Source organism: Vipera berus (genome assembly GCF_964194415.1).
Source record: "Vipera berus genome assembly, chromosome: W".
Classification (NCBI taxonomy): domain Eukaryota; kingdom Metazoa; phylum Chordata; class Lepidosauria; order Squamata; family Viperidae; genus Vipera; species Vipera berus.
The window spans coordinates 28,465,793-28,490,293 of NC_138210.1; the positions used below are offsets into that span (position 1 = coordinate 28,465,793).

A 24,501-nucleotide genomic window follows, 5' to 3' on the forward strand; every position below is an offset into this window, starting at 1 on the left:
CATGCTAGTAAAGTTATGCTTAAAATTCTACAAGCTAGACTTCAGCAGTATGTGGATCGAGAACTACCAGAAGCACAGGCAGGATTTCGAAGAGGCAGAGGAACAAGAGATCAAATTGCTAACATACGCTGGATCATGGAGAAAGCTAGAGAGTTCCAGAAAAACATCTACTTCTGCTTCATTGACTATGCTAAAGCTTTGATTGTGTGGATCATAACAAACTGTGGCAAGTCCTTAAAGAGATGGGCATACCAGACCATCTTATTTGTCTCTTGAGAAACCTATATGCAGGCCAAGAAGCAACAGTGAGAACTGGACACGGAACCACTGATTGGTTCAAAATTGGAAAAGGAGTCCGGCAAGGCTGTATACTGTCGCCTTGCCTATTTAACTTATATGCAGAGCACATCATGAGAAAGGCAGGGCTAGATGAATCAGAAGTTGGAATTAAGATTGCCGGAAGAAACATCAACAACCTAAGATATGCAGATGATACCACTCTAATGGCAGAAAGTGAAGAGGATCTAAAGAGCCTCTTGTTGCGAGTGAAGAAGGAGAGTGCAAAACTTGGGTTGAAACTAAACATTAAGAAAACCAAGATCATGGCATCCGGCCCTCTCAATTCCTGGCAAATAGATGGGGAAGAAATGGAGGTAGTGACAGATTTTATTTTCCTGGGCTCCAAGATCACTGCAGATGGGGACTGTAGCCAAGAAATTAAAAGACGCTTGCTCCTCGGGAGGAAAGCCATGTCAAATCTAGACAGCACACTAAAAAGCAGAGACATCACCCTGTCAACAAAAGTGCGTATAGTCAAGGCGATGGTCTTCCCAGTTGCAATGTATGGCAGTGAAAGCTGGACCATAAGAAAGGATGAGCGCCAAAGAATTGAAGCCTTTGAACTATGGTGCTGGAGAAGACTCCTGCGAGTCCCTTGGACTGCAAGGCGATCAAACCGGTCAGTCCTAGAGGAGATCAACCCTGACTGCTCTTTAGAAGGCCAGATCCTGAAGCTAAAACTCAAATACTTTGGCCATCTAATGAGAAGGAAGGACTCACTGGAGAAGAGCCTAATGCTGGGAAAGATTGAGGGCAATAGAAGAAGGGGACGACAGAGAATGAGGTGGCTGGATGGAGTCACTGAAGCAGTAGGTGTGAGCTTAAATGGACTCCAGAAGATGGTAGAGGACAGGAAGGCCTGGAGGAACATTGTCCATAGGGTTGCGATGGGTCGGACACGACTTCGCAACTAACAACAACAACAACATATGTGTGTGTGTGTGTATATATATATATATATATATATATATATATATATATATATATATATATATATATATATATATATATATATATATATATATATATATATATATATATATGTATATATATATGTATATGTGTGTGTGTGTGTGTATATATATATATATATATATATATATATATATATATATATATATATATATATATATATATATATATATATATATATATGTGTGTGTGTGTGTGTGTGTGTGTGTCTATGTGTATATATATATGTGTGTATATGTATATTTTGCCAGTAGTGCTGTGGAACATCCAGGTGCTCTTTTGCAAACTTCAAACGTGGACAGATGAAACCAAAATTGAGTTGTTAGGGAAAAACACACAACACTATGTGTGGAGAAAAAATGGCACAGCACACCAACATCAAAACCTCATCTCCACTGTAAAACATGGCGGAGGGAGCATCATGGTTTGGGGCTGCTTTTTTATACATACACACACATACATACATACATACAGTGTATGTATGTATGTATATATATATATATATATATATGTGTGTGTGTGTGTGTGTTTGTGTGTGTGTGTGTGTGTGTGTGTTAAATGTTAAGTATTTAGAATGCACTTGCTTAAGTCCAAGCATGGGACAAATCTTATTTCCTGTTTCAGCCTAACCCAAGGCCATCTACAGGCAGTAGCCACAGCAGTGGCAGCTCATATTTGTGTAATTTTTTTGGCTTGCTAACAAAGGATAAAGGGAGACAGATATGATCATTTCAAACTTATTTGTTCTCATCAGTCAGCCATACCCTTCTGAGATTCGAACCTGGGCCGACTGCATTTTACGCAGTTGTTTTAACCCCTAGGGCACAGGCTCTCTCTCTCTCTCTCTACAACGATTTCGTCGAAACGTTGCCCTGATACCTCCAATTCTACGTGGGGGAAAAACCCGAATGACCAAAGACCTAACACACACACACACACACACACACACACACACACACATATATATATATATAATAAAAGTTTGGATATAAGGGTCCTATAGTAAGAGGAATAAGATATATAAGTAGTATAATACTTTTAGAATACATGAAATGTTAAAACATTGAGAGGGTCTATTTAAATGAAAAGTTTGGATATTTAAAGGTAATGAATTTTGAGAAAACTGACTGATAAGAGTGGTTTGAATACTGAGAGGAAACTAAGCTTCAATACGAATCTTGAAAACAGGACATATAATGATTTAATAAATGACTTTTATAAATACAATGGAAATAAGCTGATTAAAACATGTTATATGTTGATGCTATTATTATATCTATAAATAGTAAAAATGTTTATGTTCAACTTGGTTTGTACTGAAAATATTAAGAATTATATTTGTTTAATGTAGACAAAAGGAGATTACAGGAAGAAGAAAGGATCAAGAAATATATCACGAACATATAGATTAATTGTAAAATTAATTATCGTTGTTTTGAAGATATGAACCCAGACAACACACTGTTCATGAAGCACTAAAGATTGTTATTGTAAAATATATATATATATATATTTTTAGAAAAAATTATATGAGTTTGGGGTGTTAGCGGGTTTAAAAATAAACATGTCAAGTTTCCGAAGTATGGGCTTTTCAAGTGACTCTGAGGCATTGTTTACCTTAAAAGTCTTTTATTTAGCCTAATACACCGGCAAATGCTTGCTCGAAGGAAGCTGGAATCTGAAATCTTTACCCCTTGCACAATATATTAAAACACAATTCTCCACCTTTCTAATTTTGTCATTAATCATATTCTCCAATTAATTTAAAGAATCAGTTTCCCTTCCGTCAGAAAAACCCGCCATCTTCTTTAATTTCAGATGGCCTTGAAGGTACAATCCTCCTCTTCCCCCCTCCCAACCTTAACTCAATCTCTTAAAGCAATACACAGGTTTAACATATGAAATGGCTACTTCTTCATCTCTTGTCAAGCAATAACATTTGATGTTAGCAGCGTTGACATCCGGCCCCCCTTAAAAAAAGGAGATCCTGTAAACAAAACACAAGTTAGGAACTGGCTTTTGGTTTGTTGGCGTGTTTCTCATAAAACCTTTTGATAAGTCTGTCTTTCACATCAGTAGATTTTACCCAAATGGCTTCAGACAATGGGTATCCCTTCCATTGTACTAGGTACTGCATTTTTCCCTTAAAGATTCTAGAGTCAAGAATACGTTTCAGTTCATAATGGGTCTGACCTGCTACTACGAAGGGTCCAGGTGCTTTCTTAGGGGGAGGTCTTAAAGTGGAGGTTCGAAAAGGTTTCAGCAAGCTACAATGGAACACCGGGTGAATTTTCCCCAAAAGTCTGGGTAGTTTCAATTTTACTGTGACCGGGTTGATGATTTTCACAATGGGGAAAGGCCCCAAGAATTTCAGTCCCAATTTCTTATTGGGTAGTTTAAGACGTAAGTATTTGGTTGACAAATAGACCTTTTCCCCAACTTGGAATGTTCTTTGGGGAGCTCTCTTTTTGTCAGCTTGCTTTTTGTAGGTTTCAAAAGTCTTTCTTAAGGCCACCTTTGTATTTTTCCAAACTTCTTCCCAAACCCTCACCCAATGATTAAGAGTCTGGGAAGCGGAGGGTGACTGAGGGTATTCCGGTATGGGGTTGAATTCTTTCCCTGTGGCTACACGGAAAGGAGTGTAGCTGGTGCTGCTATGTACTGAATTATTGTAAGCCACCTCTGCAAAAGGGAGGAGGTCAGTCCAGTTTGTTTGTTGGTAAGAGACGTAGCATCTAAGGTATTCTTCCACCATTTTGTTGGCGGATTCTGTGGCTCCATTAGTAGCTGGGTGAAAAACAGTTGATAGGCCTTGAGATGATCCAATTAAAGAACATTTCTCCAAAATTTCGCTGTGAACTGCACACCTCTGTCCAAAATTATTCGCTTAGGGGCGCCATGTAGTCGATAGATATGTTTTAGGAATAACTTAAGTCAGGCGTTGAGCCGATGGAAGTCATTTGCAGGCGATAAAGTGAGCCTGTTTTGAAAATAGGTATATCACAGTCCAAATGACAGTATTTCCTCTACTGTCGGGTAGGTGTATTATAAAGTCCACAGCTATTTCTTCCCATGGTTGAAAAGGTTCAGCCACCGGTTGCAGTAACCCAGGGGTCTTTCCTGGGATTCTTTTCATGGTGGCACATACAGTACAGCTCTTGACATAGTTTTCTACATCTCGTTTTAGTCCCAGCCACCAAAATTGCCAACAAGTGAGATGTAGAGTTTTTAGATAGCCGAAATGTCCAGCCTGTTTGACATCATGGCTGTTTTTGAGGGCATTAAGACGAAGAGCTTCAGGCAAGTACAATATTCCCCCCTTGTAAGCCAGACCATCCCTGCACGTTAGGGATGTATGATTGTCTTTAAACCATTGATCAGTGAGGAGTTCTCACTTTATTTTCTTTACCCCGGGGTCATCAGGATTTGGGGTCCTATGAGGTGTGAGTTGGGCCGCAGTTTGTGGACCGGGGATAATTGCCTCGTGAACTTCTTCGCGTTCGCTTTTGTACTATGGCAATTGGGAGAGTGCATCAGCTAGGAAGTTTTTTCTCCCTGGTATGTACTTTAGAGTAAAGTTAAAACGGTTGAAGTACTGTGCCCATCGTACTTGTTTTGGGGACAATTTGTGGGGAGTTTTTAGTGCCTCTAAAGTTTTGTGATCTGTCCATACTTCAAAAGGCACCTTGCTCCCTTCTAAGTAGTGCCGCCAGTTTAATAGCCCCCACCTAATAGCGGAGGCCTCCTACTCCCAGACTGTCCATCTCCTCTCACTTTCAGTAAATTTCTTAGAGGTGTAAGCACAAGGTTGCAGGACCCCACTTTTATTCTTTTGCAATAACACCGCTCCAACTGCCACGTCGCTGGCGTCTGCCTGAATTACGAAGGGCTCCCCTGGGCAGGGGTCCTTTAGGACCAGTTCAGCCGCAAATAGTCTTTTTAAATTCTCAAAAGCTTTCTGACAACTCATAGTCCATGCTAGCGGTTGGCCAGGTTGTGGTTTTCCCCCTCCCTTTCCCATTTTGAGTAGTTCTGTAAGAGGTAGAGCAATCTTGGCAAAAGAGGGAATAAATTGACGGTAGAAGTTGGCAAATCCTAGGAAGCTCTGGAGCTGTTTGCGGGTCTTTGGGGGCTGCCATTCAATTATGTTTTTTACTTTGGCTGGGTCCATTTCGATACCCTCATTGGAGATTCTATAGCCAAGATAATCTAATCGGGTTTGGTGAAATTCACATTTCGACAATTTGACATAAAGTTTGGCATTCAATAGTTTCTTTAACACTTCTCTGACCAGTTTTATGTGGTCGGTCATATTCGTGCTGTATATCAGGATGTCATCAAGGTATACTAGGACCCCTTTGTATAGGTCATCATGTAGGACCTCATTGATCAACTGCATAAATACTGCTGGGGCCACCTGCAGTCCAAATGGCATGACTTTGAACTGGTAGCTCCTCAAGGAGCAGTTGAAGGCTGTCTTCCACTCATCCCCCTCCTTTATTCTCAATCAATCTGTTTATTACAGACACAATCAAAATATATGTCAACAGTAACAATCTTACATCCATATTTACAGGATATAAAACCACCAAACAATCAGTATAATACAATCCAAAATTCTCAAAATAAAACATCATATTAAAATTTTTCAGACCTTAATAATGGTGCGACGTATTGTGCAGATGGTGGCACAAAATTGGGCAACCTCAATTGATATTTTCAGATCCTTATCTGAAAGTAGTTGCATTAAATAAAATTCATATCCCCTGCCTGGAAATTTCTTCAATATCGGATATATAAAAATCTGTCTAGAATCTTTATATAGAGAACAATGAAGCAGCATATGGCTTAGAGTTTCTATAGAGCCATCACCACATGGACAGTCAAAGGTGCATAGAAGTGCCTTTAAACCATCCAAAAAGGACTGCCGAGGGCAATGCATCCAGCCTGGCTAAGGTGAAGGTTTTACGAAATTTCAAAATTGTGATGGAAAATAGATAAGAAGCTGGGAAGAATCTTTCTGGGAGCAAGTGACAAATGTTTGGAGTGTGCCACCTTACTTAAGATTTGTTTGGAGATCAATATCCCAGATTCGTTGTTTCAAGGCAGTTCTAGCATTATCAAATCCTAATGAACACAGACTTTCCATAGAAAAGCCCAGTGATTTAATTTTATCTAGGGCTTTTTTTTCCACGACGATTTAAAATGGTCTGTAAATACTAATGGGGCTGGATGGAGTCACTGAAGCAGTAGGCGTGAGCTTAAAAGGACTCCAGAAGATGGTAGAGGACAGGAAGGCCTGGAGGAACGTTGTCCATGGGGTCGCGATGGGTCAGACACGACTTCACAGCTAACAACAACATCATACCAAGATTTAGATCTTTTATGCGCATACGCACAATAAGCTGTTGTAAATCTTGTCAAGGGGGTTTGGAGATTAATGGTGATTGATTGATACAACGAAATTGCTTGTTCATATGAATCAGATGAGCAAATTTGAGTGTGCATATGAAGCAGGGACTCTGAGGTCAACATTTCAGCCATAAGTTTTAGCCAGTTCTTGAGACCATTTAATTTGTACTTGCCCCTTCATTGTAATGTTGATGGGGCAATGTGCCACTTCTAATAATTTAAGATTTGTCTTAGCATCAAAAAGACAAATTAATGGGAAGTGGTCACTATCAAGGTGCGTTCCAATATAGAAGTAAACTATATGTTGTACAAAGTTCCGAGAAATCATAATATAATCCACTACACTGGCTCCCTTAGGGTGCCAGAATGTGAACTCTCCTTTTAAATCACCCGACACAGCCATTAAGTAGGACTAAATCTAAACTGTCCACAAATTGAGCCAAATGAAATCCTGCAATATTACATTTTTGATCTTTAGATTGTCTGGCTGCTATATAGCCTACATCAATTTTAGAGGGTACTGGCCACTTAAAATAGGTTTGTAGGGAAGCATCAGATTTGCCAGTGCGTGCATTAAAATTGCCAGCTATTATTATAATTGAGTCTGGGTAATGACATGATAGCAAATTTACATAGGTATCAAACTGATCCCACAATTTATTTATTTCCCTATGCCCACGAAATGGAGGAAAATGGGCATTAACCAGTAATACAGTACAAAATTTAAATCTAAGTAGAAGGGCTAACGCCATATTTGAGCAAGACTCAAACATAGATATTGAAACACTGAGTTTAACAGATATCATAGAACTCAGGCCACCTTTTTTTATGCTAGGAATTGCATTCAAGGTAAAGGGAATATATCCAGGTAATAGTAGATCCTCCATAGCCCATGTTTCTTGGAACAAAAGGATATCAAAAGAAGAAATATACTCCATAAATGAAACATCTGACATCTTTGCTTTCCAGCCTGCAACATTCCAGGAAAGGATAGAAATGCTCCCTTCTGCAGAATAGAGTCATTTGGAATCTGGAAGTGCTACCGGTGAATTAAATGTAGTCACAAAGTCTTTCTTCTGGAAAAAGGCCAAAGATGAAGTTTCATCTAGTGTTGCCTGTTGTGCCACAACTTGAGTAGTAATACCTACCGGGAGTTGAGTGGATATTGTTTTCAGGGGCAATAAATTCTCACCGAATGGTGGTTGCTTCTCTGCCAACTGTGTAGTCTTATCCTGGTAACAGGGCATAGGAGGCTGTAATTCTGTCAATGAAATTGGTGATAGCAGTGAAGCATAGGTAGCAAAATGTGGGTCACTGGCAAGCAAGGAACTCATCTTTTCAGGAGGGGTATCCATTGGCTCTATACAATTCAGCCCCAATAGTTTTCTCTCATCTAAGATGTAGTTTAAAGCTGCGTGCCTAGTGCTATCTATCTGCTTATAGATTAGCGACTGTGGTTGAGTCTTGATGTATTGCTATCTCATTTGTTGCTGCCAATCCCAGTTCAGCATCACTCAAAAATCTCATTGATGTCCAGTCAGTGCAGTTCCCTATAGATAATTTGGAGATTGGTATTTGTTTCACTTCTGGAGCAACATAGAAGAGTTCACTAATATTTTCTAGATGGTCTTGTTGTAAATTTGAGTGGGAAGGCATCACATCATTATCTGTTAAAGTCTGTTGAGTAACTTCTGTGGTAGATCCTGCTTCCCCAGCGATGCATATTAGCTTTCTTTGCAGGTCTTGGAGTCTAATCATTATGACCTCCTGCTCAATCTTAGGGAGAACTTTAAAAACATTAATAAGGCTATCTTCTTCATCGCAGTGAGTAAATTCTAATTTTCTAACAGGGTTCTTTTCACCACAGTTCTTAGATGTGGTACTTTCTAAGCAAATCAAGTTAGAACTTTCTTGCTCAGCTTTTTTGTTTCTTGTAATAGGGGTACCTCTTAACTTGCCCCTTGAAAAAAGGGGTGAAGGGAACTGGTCCTCCTGAAAATCTAGTTCCCTTCTAATAATAAAAGGATAATAATAATAATAATAATAATAATAATAATAATAATAATAATAATAATAATAACAACAACAACAACAACAACAAAACAACAACAACAATAATAATAATAATAAGTAGTAGTAGTAGTAGTAGTAGTTGGAAGGGACCTTGGAGGTCATCTAGTCCAACTCCCTGCTCAGGCAGGAAACCCTATACCATTTCATACAAATGGCTGTCCAGTCTCTTCTTAAAAACTTCCAGTGTTGGAGCATTCACAGCTACTGGAGGGAGGTTGTTCCACTGGTTAATTGTTCTAACTGTCAGGAAGTTTCTCCTTAGTTCTAGGTTGCTTCTCTCCCTGACTAGTTTCCATCCATTGCTTCTTGTTCTGCTTTCAGGTGCTTTGGAGAGTAGCTTGACTCCTTCTTCTTTGTGGCAGCCCCCGAGATATTGGAACACTGCTATCATGTCACCCCTCACCCTTCTCTTCATTAAACGACACATACCCAATTCCAGCCACCGTTCCCTATATGTTTTAGCCTCCAGGCCCCCAATCACCTTTGTTGCTCTTCTCTGTAGTCTTTCCAGAGTCTCAACATCTTTTTTACATCGTGGTGACCAAAACTGGATGCAGTATTACAGGTGTGGCTTTACCAAAGCATTGTAAAGTGGTATTAGTACTTCACGTGATCTTGATTCTATCCCTCTGTTAATGCAGCCTAGCACTGTGTTGGCGTTTTTGGCAGCTACAGCACACTCCGAGATCCCTCTCACAGTTACTACTATTGAGCAAGGTACCACCTATACTATACCTATGCATTTGATTTTTCCTGCCTAAATGTAGAACCTTACTTTTTTCACCATTGAAATTCAATTTGTTAGATAGCGCCCAGTGTTCGAGCCTGTCTAGATCCTTCTGTATCTTAAGCCTATCTTCTGGAGTATTGGCTATTCCTGCCAGCTTAGTGTTGTCTGCAAATTTGATGGGTTCCCCTCATCCAAATTGTTAATGAAGATATTGAAGAGCACTGGGCCCAGAACAGAGCTCTGGGGCACCCCACTACACACTTCCTTCCATGTAGATGCAGTTCCATTGAGGACCACACGCTGAGTACGGCCTGTCAGCCAGCTACGAATCCATCTGGTGGTGATGCTATCTAACCCACATTTTTCTATCTTATCAAGTAGTAGGTTGTGATCTACTTTATCAAAATGCCTTACTGAAGTCCAAGTAAATTATATCTACAGCATTCCTCTGGTCCACTAATTTTGTCACTTGGTCAAAGAATACAATAAGATTTGTCTGGCATGATCTGTTTTTGACAAACCCATGTTGGCTTTTAGTGTTGACTTTGCTTGCATCAAGGTGTTCGCTGATTTGTTGTTTGATTATCTTTTCCAGAATCTTCCCAAGTATTTATTTATTTTCTTTATTTATTTTATTAAATTTATATACCGCCCTATTCCCGTAGCACTCAGGGTGGTTTACAGGGAAAATTAAAAGCATAACATACAAAAATTAAAATCAGTTAAAACAATTAATTAATTCAAGTCCCCGAAATTTAAAATTAAAACCCAATTAAAATTAAAACCCCTCAGTCTGGGCCACACAGCTCGAAGAGCCAAGTTTTCAGGTCCCGGCGAAGTGAACAAAGATCGGGGGCAGTCCTAGGTTCCGTGGGAAGTTGGTTCCATAGGGCCGGCGCGCCCACAGAGAACGCTGTTCCCCTGGGAATAACCCGCCGGCATTCCTTAACCGGCGGTACCCTGAAAAGGCCCTCCCTTGGGAGCGCACTGGACGATGGGAAGTTGATGCCGGCAGCAGGTGTTCCCTTAGATAATCCGGACCCAAGCCATTTAGGGCTTTATAGGTCATTACCTGCACCTTGAATCTCACCCGGAGGGCAACCGGAAGCCAATGCAGCTCGCGGAGAAGAGGTGTTACACGGGAGTATCGGGAAACTCCCATCACAACTTGCGTGGCTGCATTCTGCACCAGTTGAAGCCTCCGAGCGTTGCAGTAGTCTAGCCGGGAGGTCACGAGCGCATGGGTGACTCTGCGTAGGCCATCTCGGTCCAGATAGGGCCGCAGCTGGTGCACCAGGCGAACCTGGGCAAAAGCCCCCCTGGTCACGGCTCCTATATGGTCTTCAAAGCTGAGCCGTGAATCCAAGAGGACGCCCAAGTTGCAAGCCCTATCGACGTGGGGTAACACCTCACCCCCCATCATTAATGATGGAACAGCCTGGCTAACCCGAGATGCCGGTATGAACAGCCACTCAGTCTTGGCAGGATTGAGATGAAGCCTGTTTCTCCCCATCCAAACCCGGACTGCCTCCAGGCAATGGGACATCACGTTGAGTGCATCACTGGGTTGGTTCGGGGTGGAAAGAAAAAGTTGGGTATCATCAGCGTACTGATGATACCCCACCCCGAAACCACGAATGAGCTCGCCCAGCGGTTTCATGTAGATGTTGAACAGGAGGGGAGAGAGGACCGACCCCTGAGGGACTCCACAAATGAGAGACCTCGGGGCGGACCTCTGCCCTCCCGTCAATACCGACTGCGAGCGGCCCAGGAGATAGGAGGATAACCACTGTAAAACAGTGCCTCCCACTCCCAACCCCGAGACGCCGCAGTAGGATACCATGGTCGATGGTATCGAATGCCGCTGAGAGGTCTAATAGGACTAGGACAGAGGAACATCCCCTGTCCCGAGCCCGCCAGAGATCATTCACCAGCGCGACCAATGCCGTCTCCGTGCTGTACCCGGGCCTGAAACCCGATTGGTACGGGTCAAGATAATCAGTTTCCTCCAGGAACAGAGGAAGCTGATGCGCCACCACACTCTCAACAACCTTCACCAAAAAGCGAAGGTTGGAGACCGGACGGTAGTTATTTAAAACAGCCAGGTCCAGGGCAGGCTTCTTGAGGAGGGGTCTCACCACCGCCTCCTTCAAGGTGGCGGGAAAGATGCCCTCCTTCAAGGAAGCAGTTATTACTGCCTAGAACCAGCCTCGTGTCTCCTCCCGGGCCGCATAAACCAGCCAGGAGGGGCACGGGTGGAGCTCAGTCTCCTCATGATCCTGTCCACGTCATCAGGGGAAACAGGGTCAAACTCAGTCCAGATAACATGCTCAAGACCGCTCGATTCCTCCATGTCAGACTCTGCCCAGTCAGAGTCCAAACCGGTCCGGATCTGAGCGATTTTGTCCGCCAGATGATGACTAAACTCCTCAGCCTGCCCCTGTAAGGGTTCCTCCCTCATCTCCTGATCAAGGAGAGAGTGAGTCACCCTAAACAGGGCGGCCGGGCGATTATCTGCCGACGCGATGAGGGCAGCGAAGTAATTAGACTTTGCCGTCCTCATCGCCGCGAGGTAAGACCTTGTGAAGGCTCTTAGTCGCAATCGGTCAGATTCAGACCAGGTGGACCTCCAACCGCTCTCTAGACCCCGTCTGCGACGCTTCATCTCCCGGAGCTCCACAGAAAACCATGGGGCCCAACGGGATCTGTGCCGGGTCAGGGGTCGCAAGGGTACAACACGGTCGAGTGCCTCGGTGGCAGCCCTTTCCCAGGCCTCCACCAAGGCATCGGCCGGGCTGTGATTGAGGGAGATAGGTAAAGACCCAAGCGCCATCTGGAACCGATCTGGGTCCATTAGGCGCCTGGGGCGGAACCACCTGGTCGGTTTCGCAGCCCAGCGGTGGGGGGTGACATAGCGTAAGACCAGCCGCAGGAGATAATGATCGGACCATGACAGGGGGACAATAGTTGGCAAGCCCCCTCCCAAATCATCCAACCATTGCCCAGATAGAAAGACCAGGTCGAGAGTGTGACCCCTCCCATGAATCGGGCCCTGAATTACTTGGGTCAGGTCCATGGCCGTCATGGAAGCCATGAACTCCCGAGCTAACTCTGACGACTCTCCCAGGGAAGGCAGGTTGAAGTCGCCCAGAACTATGAGTCTGGGAAACTCCACTGTCAACCCTGAGAGGGTGTCGAGCAGCTCGGGTAGGGCCGTTGCCACACAGCTGGGCGCCAGGTATGTTAGCAAAAGGCCCAACTGAGCCCGAGGGCCACATCTCAGGAGGAGGGACTCGCTCCCGCCTATCTGTACAACAGTGGTCTCCCGCGGACATAAAGTCTCCCGTATAACCACCGCCACCCCTCCACCCCTGCCCTGAGCCCACGGCCGGTGTAGCACACAGAAACCCGGAGGGCACAACTCAACCAGAGGGACACCGCCCTCTGGGCCCAACCAGGTCTCTGTAATGCATGCCAGATCCGCGTGTTCCTCCTCGATCAACTCCCGGATGAGGGGAGCCTTGTTTACAATGGATCTGGCATTAAAATACACAAGCCTGAGCTCAGGGTCCTGATCCCCCTCACCCCCGGATGAAAGGGTACCAACCGGAGGGTCGGAGCATGCCACCGCTCGAAGACAGCGGGGGCGTGATCCCAGATGTTGATACGGCCCTCCGTGTGACCACCTGCTGCCATTCCCAATCGTCGTGGGGATTTGCAACCCCACCCCAGTACAAACAGAACCAAAAGCCCATACCACCAACCCCATCTCACCGGGAACCGTTGTAGGCCCAGACTGACAACCGGTTGATGAAACACACCCCGATTCCCTCCCCTCCCTACCATTCCCCCCTCCCTAACCCTTTAAAATAACCGGCTAAAAACATACCAGGGGCCTCTTAATGCATTTCCACCAGAGGCCCCTATCTAAGCCCAACCACCTCTCGGGGTCCCAACAATTGGGCCTGTCCTTAAGGGAAGTGAGGGACATGGCGACAGGTCGTATCAAGGAGGGAGGAGCCCCCCTGAGAGCGTAGAGGTCCGTGCTAGAATATCGAATACAGGCCATAACATAATAAAAACTGCATAGGGCAATAAACCAAATGGATAATTAGATGACTATAATGATGTTATAGGTCCAGGATATATCTCAGTCCACCAACTCAGTTCAACACGGCTTTCACCCGAGTCAACCAGGTAGAGCAACCGCAGCCACTCTCTCACCGCCGCTGAGGGAAGCCCACCTAGGGTGGACTAAGTCCAGAGTACCAGGAAAACCCATCCCACTGATCTCTCACATCAGTGGGTGGTTGATGGCCAGTCCAGACCGCCCTCTCACCACGGCCTGATCCCGGTACCATATTGAGGTCAGGCTGATAGGTCTGTAGTTTCCTGGATCTATTTTTTTCCCTTTTTTGAAGATGGGAACTACATCAGCTCTCTTCCAGTCCTCTGGTAGTTCCCCAGTGCTCCAGGATCTTTGAAAAATATAGTTCAGTGGTTCTGAGATCATGTCTGCCAGTTCCTTGAGAACCTTGGGGTGTAATCCATCTGGTCCTGGTGATTTGAACTCGTCTAGGCTGGACAGGTGCTCACTTACCATTTTCTTGCCTATCTTAACTTGTGTTTCTATTCTGTTTTTTATGGCACTGTTTTTGGTAGGTTGGACTGTTTTTTCCCTTTGTGTAAAGACAGATGCAAAAAACGAGTTAAATAGTTCTGCTTTCTCCCTGTTGCTTGTCACCTTCTTCCCACTTTCCCCCACTAATGGACCAATCATTTCCTTAACTTTTTTCTTGTTTTTTATATGTTGAAAGAAGCTTTTTTTGTTATTTTTGACTTTGGTCGCAAGCATTAGTTCGTTTTGAGCCTTAGCTTTCCTCACTTCATCTTTGCAGGCACGGGCTATTTGCTGATATACTTGTCCTTTTTATCTTTCAATTTATCAGAGAGTTATTTATGCAGCCATGCTGGTTTCTTTTGAGAGCTGTTATTTTTCTTCTTTGTTGGTATTGTGCTAGACTGGGCCTTTATTATCTCACTTTTCAAAATTTCCCAAGCTTCTTGAGTTGTTTTCCCCTTTAGGATTCTCATCCATGGAATTCTTCCCAAGGTCTCTCTACGTTTATTGAAATTAGCTCTTTTAAAGTCCAAGACTCTAGTTTGACTGTGTTCTATTGCTTGTGCTTCCAGAATGTTGAATTCCAATATTGCATGATCACTTCCCCCCAAGGTTCCTGTGGCTTTGACACCTTCTATCATTTCATCTCTGTTAGTGAGAATTAAATCCAATATGGCTAATCCCCTAGTTCCCTTCTCTACTTTTTGGGAGAGAAAGTTGTCTGCTAGGTTTGTCAGGAATCTGTTTGATCTTCCACTTGGTGCAGTTTGTCTCTCAGTTGATATCAGGGTAATTAAAGTCCCCCATTACTATTGTGATGTGCTTCCTACATACCTTAGTTAGCTGAGTAGCAAAAAGTTCATCTATTTTCTCTGCTTGGTTGGGCGGCCTATAGTATACACCTATGGCAATGTCATTTTTCCCCTTTTATATTGACCCAAATGCATTTAAGTTTACAGTTTTCATCATTGTTGTGCTCTATTTCTGTAGAGATAGTTATTTCTTATATATAGAGCAACTCCACCTCTTCTTTTGTTTAGTCTGATTCTTTTAAATAATTTAAATCCCTCTAGCTGTGTGTTCCATTTGTGGGTTTCGTCCCACCATGTTTCCGTAATGGCAACAATATCATATCCGCCCTCATTTACCTGAATTTCTAGTTCCTGAGGTAGAGGCACACTTAGAGTTGTATTATCATGGAAAGTTTTTTGGATATTTATGTCTTGACCATGTAACTTTTTCTTTTGAATGTCAGCAGCCTGGAGTTTTATTGATTCCTCACGGTCACTTTCGGTAACATAATCATCACTATTAGCAGAAAAATCCAAAAGCATCGATAGTTTTCTTTTCCCTTTTCTCTTCATTGGTAAAGGAATAGAACTATAAGTCTTTTTATAGGAGTCAACCGAGAGAGGAGGAGGTGTCGTACTTGATGTTTTAGTACCATTTAACAACCTTAAGTTTATAAGTTTGATGTTTATCATCTCCTCCTTTAAAGGGTATATGGCCCTTTGGGTCTTCATTTGCAAAGCAGGACTATTGCTTTTGACATCTGTAAGGGCATTTATCACCTTCCCAGTGATGAGATCTCGGACTAATACATCTTTAAAGACCCTGACTGTTCTTATTAAATGATTCTTCCAGAGTTTCCTTTTCATTGTTATAATCCTTGTAGGAAAATTTAGCTGCTTAAAGGTCAACAGGATTTTTTTAAACCCCTTGAACGAGGCAAATAATAAAAATCTTCCAGATCAATCATTTTGCTTTGACAGTTTAACAGCTGTGATAGCGAGAGCACGATTGCTTTACGATTGCTCCACCTGTGAGCATTTTGGTGAATTTCTAAGAGGAGTTTCTTCTCTTGTAGCACAAGGCGGTACTTTGCTGTATCTAGTGCTCTCGAATTTCCCGATGACGACAAAATGGGAGGGGAGGAACAAGCCTCCAACAACCCAGCATCTAGAGAGGTTTTAACCCGTCTGCTCTGCATATCTCGCAAACCCAGTGATTGTTGAAAATTGTCCACCTTTAGACTAAGATCATTTAACCTTTGCAGTATAAGAAATACAGTTTCAGCAGACAGAAGGCATACCTCTTGAAGATGATTATATGAAGTGTTGGAAATTTGTTCTGAATATTTATCTTCATTACCTCTCTGTTTTGAAGACTGGTTTAAGTTCAAATTTGAGAGGGTTGGAAATTCCTGTGCAATCACATTTTTAGTAGGCAAAATACTCACAGTTTGTTTTAAACCTGCGGTGGCGAGGTAGAAAACAATTTTCTTCTGTTTCTTTGCCTCTTTTGGATTATAGGTTCCAGTAGCATTACTTGTGCTTAAACGAGGTCCTTTCTTGCCTTTAACCACAGGAATTGCTGCCTTTTTGTTAGAAACAGCTGCTTTTACTGCTTTTACTGGAGTGGCTGCTGTATTAGAAGCCGGCATTGTCCCCCCGACACACCTTAACCAACCACTTCTGCAAATGTTGTGAAGAAAGCTGCAGAGCTTTATTCTTGTATTAGTTCTTTTGCATTCTGCGTTATGCTTTCCTTACTGCAAACACTCATTGGTTTTGATGTCTGGATCCAGAGTGCAAATTCTTCTCTGAGAGATGCACCCTAGCAGTTGAGTTTGCAAGATCCACCAGGAGAGCTTAAAATAAGCCAGAAATATTACTGAATTTGAGTCCAGGCTGGTGTGGCACTTGGACTATGAAGTATATCTGCATTGGAGGAGAAGAGGGAAGTGAGTCCCTTTATTCTCACCCGGTAATAAGCTTCTCTCAGGTCTAATTTAGTGAAGACACTCCCCTTCACCAGGTGGCTTAGTAAGTCTTTCAGGAGGGGGAGAGGGTATCTATTTTCCACACTCACACCGTTCAGGCCTTTATAGTCCATGCAGAGACGTAGAGACACATCCTTTTTCTCTTTGAACAACACAGGGGCACCCATGGATGGGTCCTCAAATCTTTCCCTCAGCCCCAGGAGGAAAAGGTTGGGGGTCCTCCAATTCAGGGGCCTGGTCGTTATATAAATTGTTCAACCATTCAGATGCTCCTCCCTCTAGGTTGGATGCAATCACATTGACCATCGCACCCGGGTCCGGGTAAATGTGACTCCAGCGATTCAAGTGAGAGCGTACTTGGTTGAGGAAAAAAATCAGTTTCTATGGGTCCCCATCGAAGGTTGCTCTGAAGGGTGGGCTCGCCATTGCTTGCTGGGGCCCCCATTGCTGCTGTCCCCCCCTTGGTTGTTGGATCAATGGTTGCTGGGGCCCCCACTGCTGTTGTTGTGCCCCCAGTTGCTGCTGGCCCCCTCCTGGTTGTTGATTCACTGGCTGCCAGGGGCCCCACTGCTGCTGTTGGACTCCCAGATGCTGTTTACCCCATTGGCGTTGCTGTAGGCCCAGGGGTTGCACGTTTGGGCCCTGCTGTTGCCTCCCGTGCTGTGGTTGTCTGAGGGGAGGGTGCTGTTGGTCGGCGGGATGTTGTGGCACTACCTGCTTTTGTAGGTCCCTCAATGGTTGTTGGATGGGCGGGGTTTGCTGTTGTCTAGTCTGGATTTTGGCTGCAGGGAATGGTGGCGCCCTCTGCTGCTGACTTACTAACAGTCGTGTTAGTGTCAAAGGGTGTGGTGCCTCCCTCACTTGCGGGCCCCTCAGTGTTTGCTTGGCACTCGGGGGTGGTGACCAGTCTCCATGGGATTGTTGCTCTCCAGGCTTCTGCAACACCCCAATCTGCTGCAAGGCCTCTATCAGCTGATTTAGGCTCAGAGGTTGCTGCCCCTCCTTCTGTGGGGGCTGCCACACTCCCCACTGCTGAGGGGGCCCTAGTTCCTCTTCTTCTGTGGGACTGGAGGCCCTAACAGGGAACTCCAGGGGTTGGAGAGCCGTTAGCTCTGCGAAAAGGGGGCTGGGGGCCTTTTTTGGCAGCTGTTCTGCGCTTCTCACTTCTAGTTCTTCAAACCTTTCTGTTAAATTGTCAATTGATTGGCTTTGGGCTGCAGAAGGATATTTCCATTCACCCGAGTATTCAATCTCAGCTGGCCTGGCTGCTCCCCACCGGTCTAGGGAATACGATGTGCAGGATTCTCTTTGTTGTCGTCCCACCTCCTCTTCCTTTGAAGCGCTTGGGGATGGCAATGCTGCTCCGAGGCGCCTGGAGTCTCCGCTGGACTTAATCCACTCTGATGACCAGACCAATTCTCATGGCTGTTTGGGTCTATCTCCCAGCTGGGAGGATTGCTAAAACTCTTTCGCTGCTGGCTTCTTCGCTGGCCCTTCCCCCACTGGGGTGGCTGCTGGTGCCGGGGAGCTGACTTCAGGCAATTTTTCTTCCTCCATTATGGGATCTTCCCCAACTCTTTGCCAGACCGCCTCCCAAACTTGGAGACAGCAACGGGAGGTCAGGACTCCCTAATTAGTTTAAAAAGTAGGTAGATTCCAGCTTGATGTCTAGTTTCCGACGTATGGGCTTTTCAAGTGACTCTGAGGCATTGTTTACCTTAAAAGTCCTTTATTTAGCCTAATACACCAGCAAATGCTTGCTCGAAGGAAGCTGGAATCTGAAATCTCCGCCCCTTGCACAATATATTAAAACACAATTTTCCACCTTTCTAATTTTGTCATTAATCATATTCTCCAATTAATTTAAAGAATCAGTTTCCCTTCCATCAGAAAAACCCGCCATCTTCTTTAATTTCAGATGGCCTTGAAGGTACAATCCTCCTCTTCCCCCCTCCCAACCTTAACTCAAACTCTTAAAGCAATACACAATTTTAACATATGAAATGGCTACTTCTTCATCTCTTGTCAAGCAATAACATTCGATGTTAGCAGTGTTGACAAAACAAAAAACAACAATGCTGATTAAAAATATGCCCTCTCAGAACTGTGATATATTGACTAAAAAGTCTGGTTTTAGGGTTGAGAAACAGGTGAAATATTTGGGGGTTAGGTTGACAAACACAAAACTGTTACAAAATAATTATATGCCTCTCTGGAATGATATTAAAAAGGACTTACTAAGATGTGACAAATTGCATTTATCACTATTGGGTAGAATCTCCGTAATTAAGATGAATGTCTTACCAAAGATGCTTTTTCTGTTTCAGACATTACCAATACTTGCAACTGACATTCCATTTAAACAATGGCAGAGGCTTATTTCCAAGTTTATATGGTACGGGAATAAACCAAGAATTAGATATAAACTATTGCAAGATGCTAAAGAAAGAGGGGGGTTGAGTTTACCAGATTTGAAACTGTATTTCAATACTTGTTGTTTGGTCTGGCTAAAAGAGTGGGTGAACCTCCAGAATAAGGGGCTACTTGATCTAGAAGGTCATGAACTAAGGTTTGGATGGCATGGTTATATATAGTATGACACAGTTAAAGTAAATGTTGATTTTGACAACCATTTTGTTAGACGTGCCATTCTAAGAATTTGGAATAAATATAAAACAAGGTTTTCTACAAAGATGCCTCTTTGAGTGCCCCTCCAGGAATTCAGAAAAGAAATGGTGGCAAAGCTGGACTGGTGGATTTATGGTAAAATAATATCTTTTAATTTTGGTGATCCTACCCTCACGTCTAAAGAAGAGTTAAGAATCAGAAGGACATGTCTGCCATAGGTTTACATATTTATAATTGAAAGAAAGTTTTAAATTAGATAAAAATAGTTATGGGTATGATTTAGTTAAAATGAATTGGAAATCTTACTGTGTGGTAACAATGAACATATTGCTAAGGTCTATAAAATGTTACTGAAATTGAATTTGAAAAAAGCATTGTATGATTCAGTGGACAAGGAATTTTGGATATAATGTTATGCTTGAACAATTGGAGAATATGTGGATGAAAGTTTTAAAATTTATATTAAACTACAACTTAAAAAACATTTTTATAAGATGATGTATTGCTGGTATTAAACACCAGACAAGTTATCCAGAATGTATAAAGGTATTTCAAATGCCTGGCTTGCATCACGGAGACCTGGTTGGGCCAAGAGGGGGGTGTCCCTCTCTCGGAATTATGCCCACCAGATTTCCGGGTGCTTCACCAGCCGCAGGCCCAGGGCAGGGGCGGGGTGGTGGTGGTTATTATTAGGGAGTCTTTGTCCGCGAGTGGCCACTGTCCCTCAGATAGGCGGATGTGAGTCTCTCCTCTTGAAGTGGGGTCCTGGAGTTCAGTTGGGCCTATTGATTACGTACCTGTCTCCCAGCTGCATGTCATCGGTCCTGACCAAGCTTCTCGACGTCTTGTCCGGGTTCCCCAGGCTTATAGTTCTGGGGGATTTCAATCTGCCTTCCGTGGGTGAGGCGTCTAGTTGGCCCGGGAGTTCATGGCTTCCATGACGGCCATGGACCTGACTCAAATAATTCAGGACCCGACCCATAATGGAGGGCACACACTCGACCTGGTTTTTATCTCTGGGCAGTGGATTAATGATCTGGGTAGGGGGGATTTAATCATCCAACCCGTCATGGTCCGATCATTTTCTTCTCTGGCTAGACTTTCAGTACACCACCCCCCACCGCTGGGAGGCGGAACCGACCAGGTGGTTCCGCCCCAGGCGCCTGATGGACCCTGAAAGGTTCCAGACAAGAGCTTGGGACATTTCCTGCTTCCCTTGCCCACGACTCTGCCGAGGCCCTAGTAGAAGCCTGGGAGAGGGCGGCTACTGGGGCCTTGGATCGAGTTGTGCCTTTGCAGACTCTGACCCAGCGCAGACCCCGGGTGGCCCCCTGGTTTACCGAGGAGCTCTGGGAGATGAAGCGCCGGAAAAGACGCCTAGAGCTGTTGGAGGTCCAGCGGATCTGAATCTGATCGAACACAGCTAAGAACTTATCTTAAGTCTTACCTAGTGGCGATGGAAGCTGCAAAGCGTGTCTACTTTTCCGCTCTCATTGCGTCCGCAGATAACCGCCCAGCCGCCCTGTTTAGAGTGACCCGCTCACTTTTTAACCAGGCACGGAGGGATGACCCCTTGCAGGGTAGGGCTGAGGAATTTGTACAGTATCTACAGGACAAAATCGTTCAGATCCGGACTGGCTTGGACTCCGACTGGGCAGAATCCAGCGGAGTGGAGAGGGCAGGTCTTGATCATACCATTTGGGGTGAGTTTGACCCTGTGACTCTGGATGATGTGGACAGGATCATGCGTAAACTGAGCATTACAACTTGTTTACTGGACCCATGTCCCTCCTGGTTGGTTTCGGCCGCCTGGGAGGTGACAGGGGGCTGGTTCCAGGCAGTTGTCAACGCTTCTTTAATGGAGGGTGTTTTCCCCTCCGCCTTAAAAGAGGCGGTGGTGAGGCCCCTCCTCAAGAAGCCTGCTCTGGACCCGGCCTCGTTGAATAACTACCGTCCTGTCTCCAACCTTCGCTTTGTAGCGAAGGTTGTCGTGTGTGGTGGTGCGTCAACTCCCGCAATTCCTGGATGAAGCGGACTATCTGGACCCGTACCAGTCCAGTTTCAGACACTTGTGGGGTGCCTCAGGGGTTGGTTCTCTCCCCCCCTCCTGTTTAACATCTATATGAAGCTGCTGGGTGAGATTATCCACGACTTTCGGGTGAGGTATCACCAATATGCGGATGATACCCAGTTGTTCATATCCACCCCGAGCCAACCCAGTGATGCCCTTGACGTGATGTCCCGGTGCCTGGAGGCGGTGCGGGTCTGGATGGGAAGGAACAGGCTCAGGCTTAACCCCGCCAAGACCGAGTGGCTGTGGATACCAGCATCTCGTATTGTCCAACAAATTCCATCTCTTTTGATGGGGGGGGAGGTATTGCCCCCCTCAGAAAGGGCTCGCAACTTGGGTGTCCTCCTGGATTCACGGCTTAATTTGGAAGATCATCTAACGGCCGTGACCAGGGGGGCCTTCGCACAGGTTCGCCTGGTGTGCCAGTTGCCCAGGCAGCTGAGAGAAGGGGGCGGCAGAGGCTGGATCCCCCGAAAGCAGTCTCTGCAGAAACGAGAGAATGGGGCGGTGGAGCGCTCTGCCGAGAGAATGGGGCAGTGGAGGCTTGCCGCCCATTCTCTTGGCAGAGACTTCTTTTGGGGGATCCAGCCTCTGCTGCGCCGAGAGAACAGCAAGCCGCCCCATTATCTCGGTGGAGTGCTCCACCGCCCCATTCTCTGAGCGGCTTGCCGCCCCGAAAGAAGTCTCTGCCGAGACAAGAGAACGGGGCGGCAAGCCGCCGAGAGAATGGGGCGGTGGAGCGCTCCGCCGAGAGAATGGGGCGGTGGAGCGTTCCGCCGAGAGAATGGGGCGGTGGAGCGCTCCACCGAGAGAATGGGGCGGCTTGCTGTTCTCTCGGCGGAGAGGCTGGATCCCCCGAAAGAAGTCTCTACCGAGAGAATGGGTGGCAAGCCTCCACCGCCCCATTCTCTTGGCGGAGCGCTCCACTGCCCCATTCTCTCGTTTCAGCGGAGACTTCTTTCGGGGGATCCAGCCTCTGCCGCCCCCTTCTCTCAGCTGCCTGGGCAGCTGAGAGAAGGGGGCGGCAGAGGCTGGATCCCCCGAAAGAAGTCTCCGCCGGGAGAATGGGTGGCAAGCCTCCACCGCCCCATTCTCTCAGCGGAGCGCTCCACCGCCCCATTCTCTCAGCGGCTTGCCACCCCATTCTCTCATCTCGGCAGAGCCCAGCTGAGAGAAGGGGGCGACAGAGGCTGGATCCCCCGAAAGAAGTCTCCGCCGAGAGAATGGGCGGCAAGCCTCCACCGTCCCATTCTCTCGGCGGAACACTCCACCGCCCCATTCTCTCGTCTCAGCGGAGACTTCTTTCGGGGGATCCAGCCTCTATCGCCCCCTTCTCTCAGCTAGGCAGCTGAGAGAAGGGGGCGGCAGAGGCTGGATCCCCCGAAAGAAGTCTCCGAGAGAATGGGCGGCAAGCCTCCACTGCCCCATTCTCTCAGCGGAGCGCTCCACCGCCCCATTCTCTCGGCAAAGGCTTGCAGAGGTGGCGGTGGAGCTGCGCGCGCAGCTCTTCAAACCACCGCTCTCCAAACCTCCACCGCCCCGTTTGGAGAGCTGCTGCCTTCGTCAAACATGGACGAAGGCAGCAGTTCTGCAAACGGGGCGGTGGAGGTTTGGAGAGCTGCACGCGCAGCTCTCCAAACCGCCGCCGCCCGTTTGGAGAGCTGCTACCTTCGTCAAACATGGACGAAGGCAGCAGCTCTCCAAACGGGGTGGTGGTGGTTTGGAGAGCTGCATGTGCAGCTCCCCAAACCTCCGCCACTCCATTCTCTCAATGGAACTTTTTTACTCCCACTTTTTTTCCAGAATGGCGGAGGACTGGGAGCCGCAGGAGACGGCTTAAAGAGCCGCATGCAGCTCCGGAGCTGCGGGTTGCCGACCCATGGTCTACTTTATACTATTATGTAAAAGTAAAAAGTTGAGGTTTGATGTTACTGCTTTATTCTACTGCACTAGAGGGAGTCGGAAGTCAATGCCTTTTTTTCTTTTCTCCCTTTTCTACACTTCTCCTTGCACCTTTTCCCTCTCCCTTTTCCCTCCTACTATTTGCTTTTGTATTTTTATATTTTATATTATAAACTAATAAAAATGGTAAATTGAAAAGGGGAAAAAGTGAGCAGAAGAGGGAGGGAAGAGAAGACATGGTTAAAAACATCTTTCCAGACTTCAAGGAGACTGGCAAGACAGACACCATACCTGCTGGGTGGTGGTTTGTGGCATAGCCCTGCAGAGGATGGGGAGCGGCATATGCTTGGCGGTGTAAAATATCTGTGTCTGGATGTGAGCTTCGGGATCCACCATACACCAAGCTGAATGAGAGAGAAACAAGGCTTCAAACATGGTAAGAGAGCTGAGATCTTTTAATATGAATCACATTCAATATCCCAATTGAATACACCAGAAGAGTTCCTTCAAAGATCATCAAGAGCAGGCTTGTTTTCCTGCTATTCTGATCTGTGAACTGAACCAAGAGCATGGGAACAAGGAGAGGCAATCATTTGGGAAGCAATGACTTTGAGTGCAAAGGAGTATCTAGAACAGGGGTCTTCAAACTTGGCCCTTTTATGACTTGTGGACTTCAACTCCCAGAATTCCTCAGCCAGGCACACTGGCTGAGGAATTCTGGGAGTTGAAGTCCACAAGTCATAAAAGGGCCAAGTTTGAAGACCCCTGATCTAGTACTTGTCTACTTCTGAAGCTCAGATCTTCTGTTCATCTATGTCATCTCTAGACCTTGGGTAATTGTAAGCATCACTCCATAAGTGTAAGATAGGCTTAACTATACCATTCATTTTCAAGATGAACAAAATCATGACTTTGCCTGAGACAGACTGCAAGCTGAAGAGTATTATGGGAATTAAATCAGAAGCACACAA

At 45.4% G+C, this 24,501-nt stretch overlaps 1 protein-coding gene across 1 annotated transcript in view; it reads right to left on the reverse strand.

Annotated features, from left to right (window-relative positions):
• The window catches only part of LOC308676581 (proline-rich protein 12-like), a 118,378-nt gene that overhangs the window by 68,972 nt on the left and 24,905 nt on the right, over nt 1–24,501 (reverse strand). Inside the window, exon 2 of the mRNA XM_081342459.1 lies at nt 23,822–23,934. Within this exon, the coding sequence (XP_081198585.1) occupies nt 23,822–23,934 (113 nt within the window). The remainder of the gene's footprint in view (nt 1–23,821; nt 23,935–24,501) is intronic.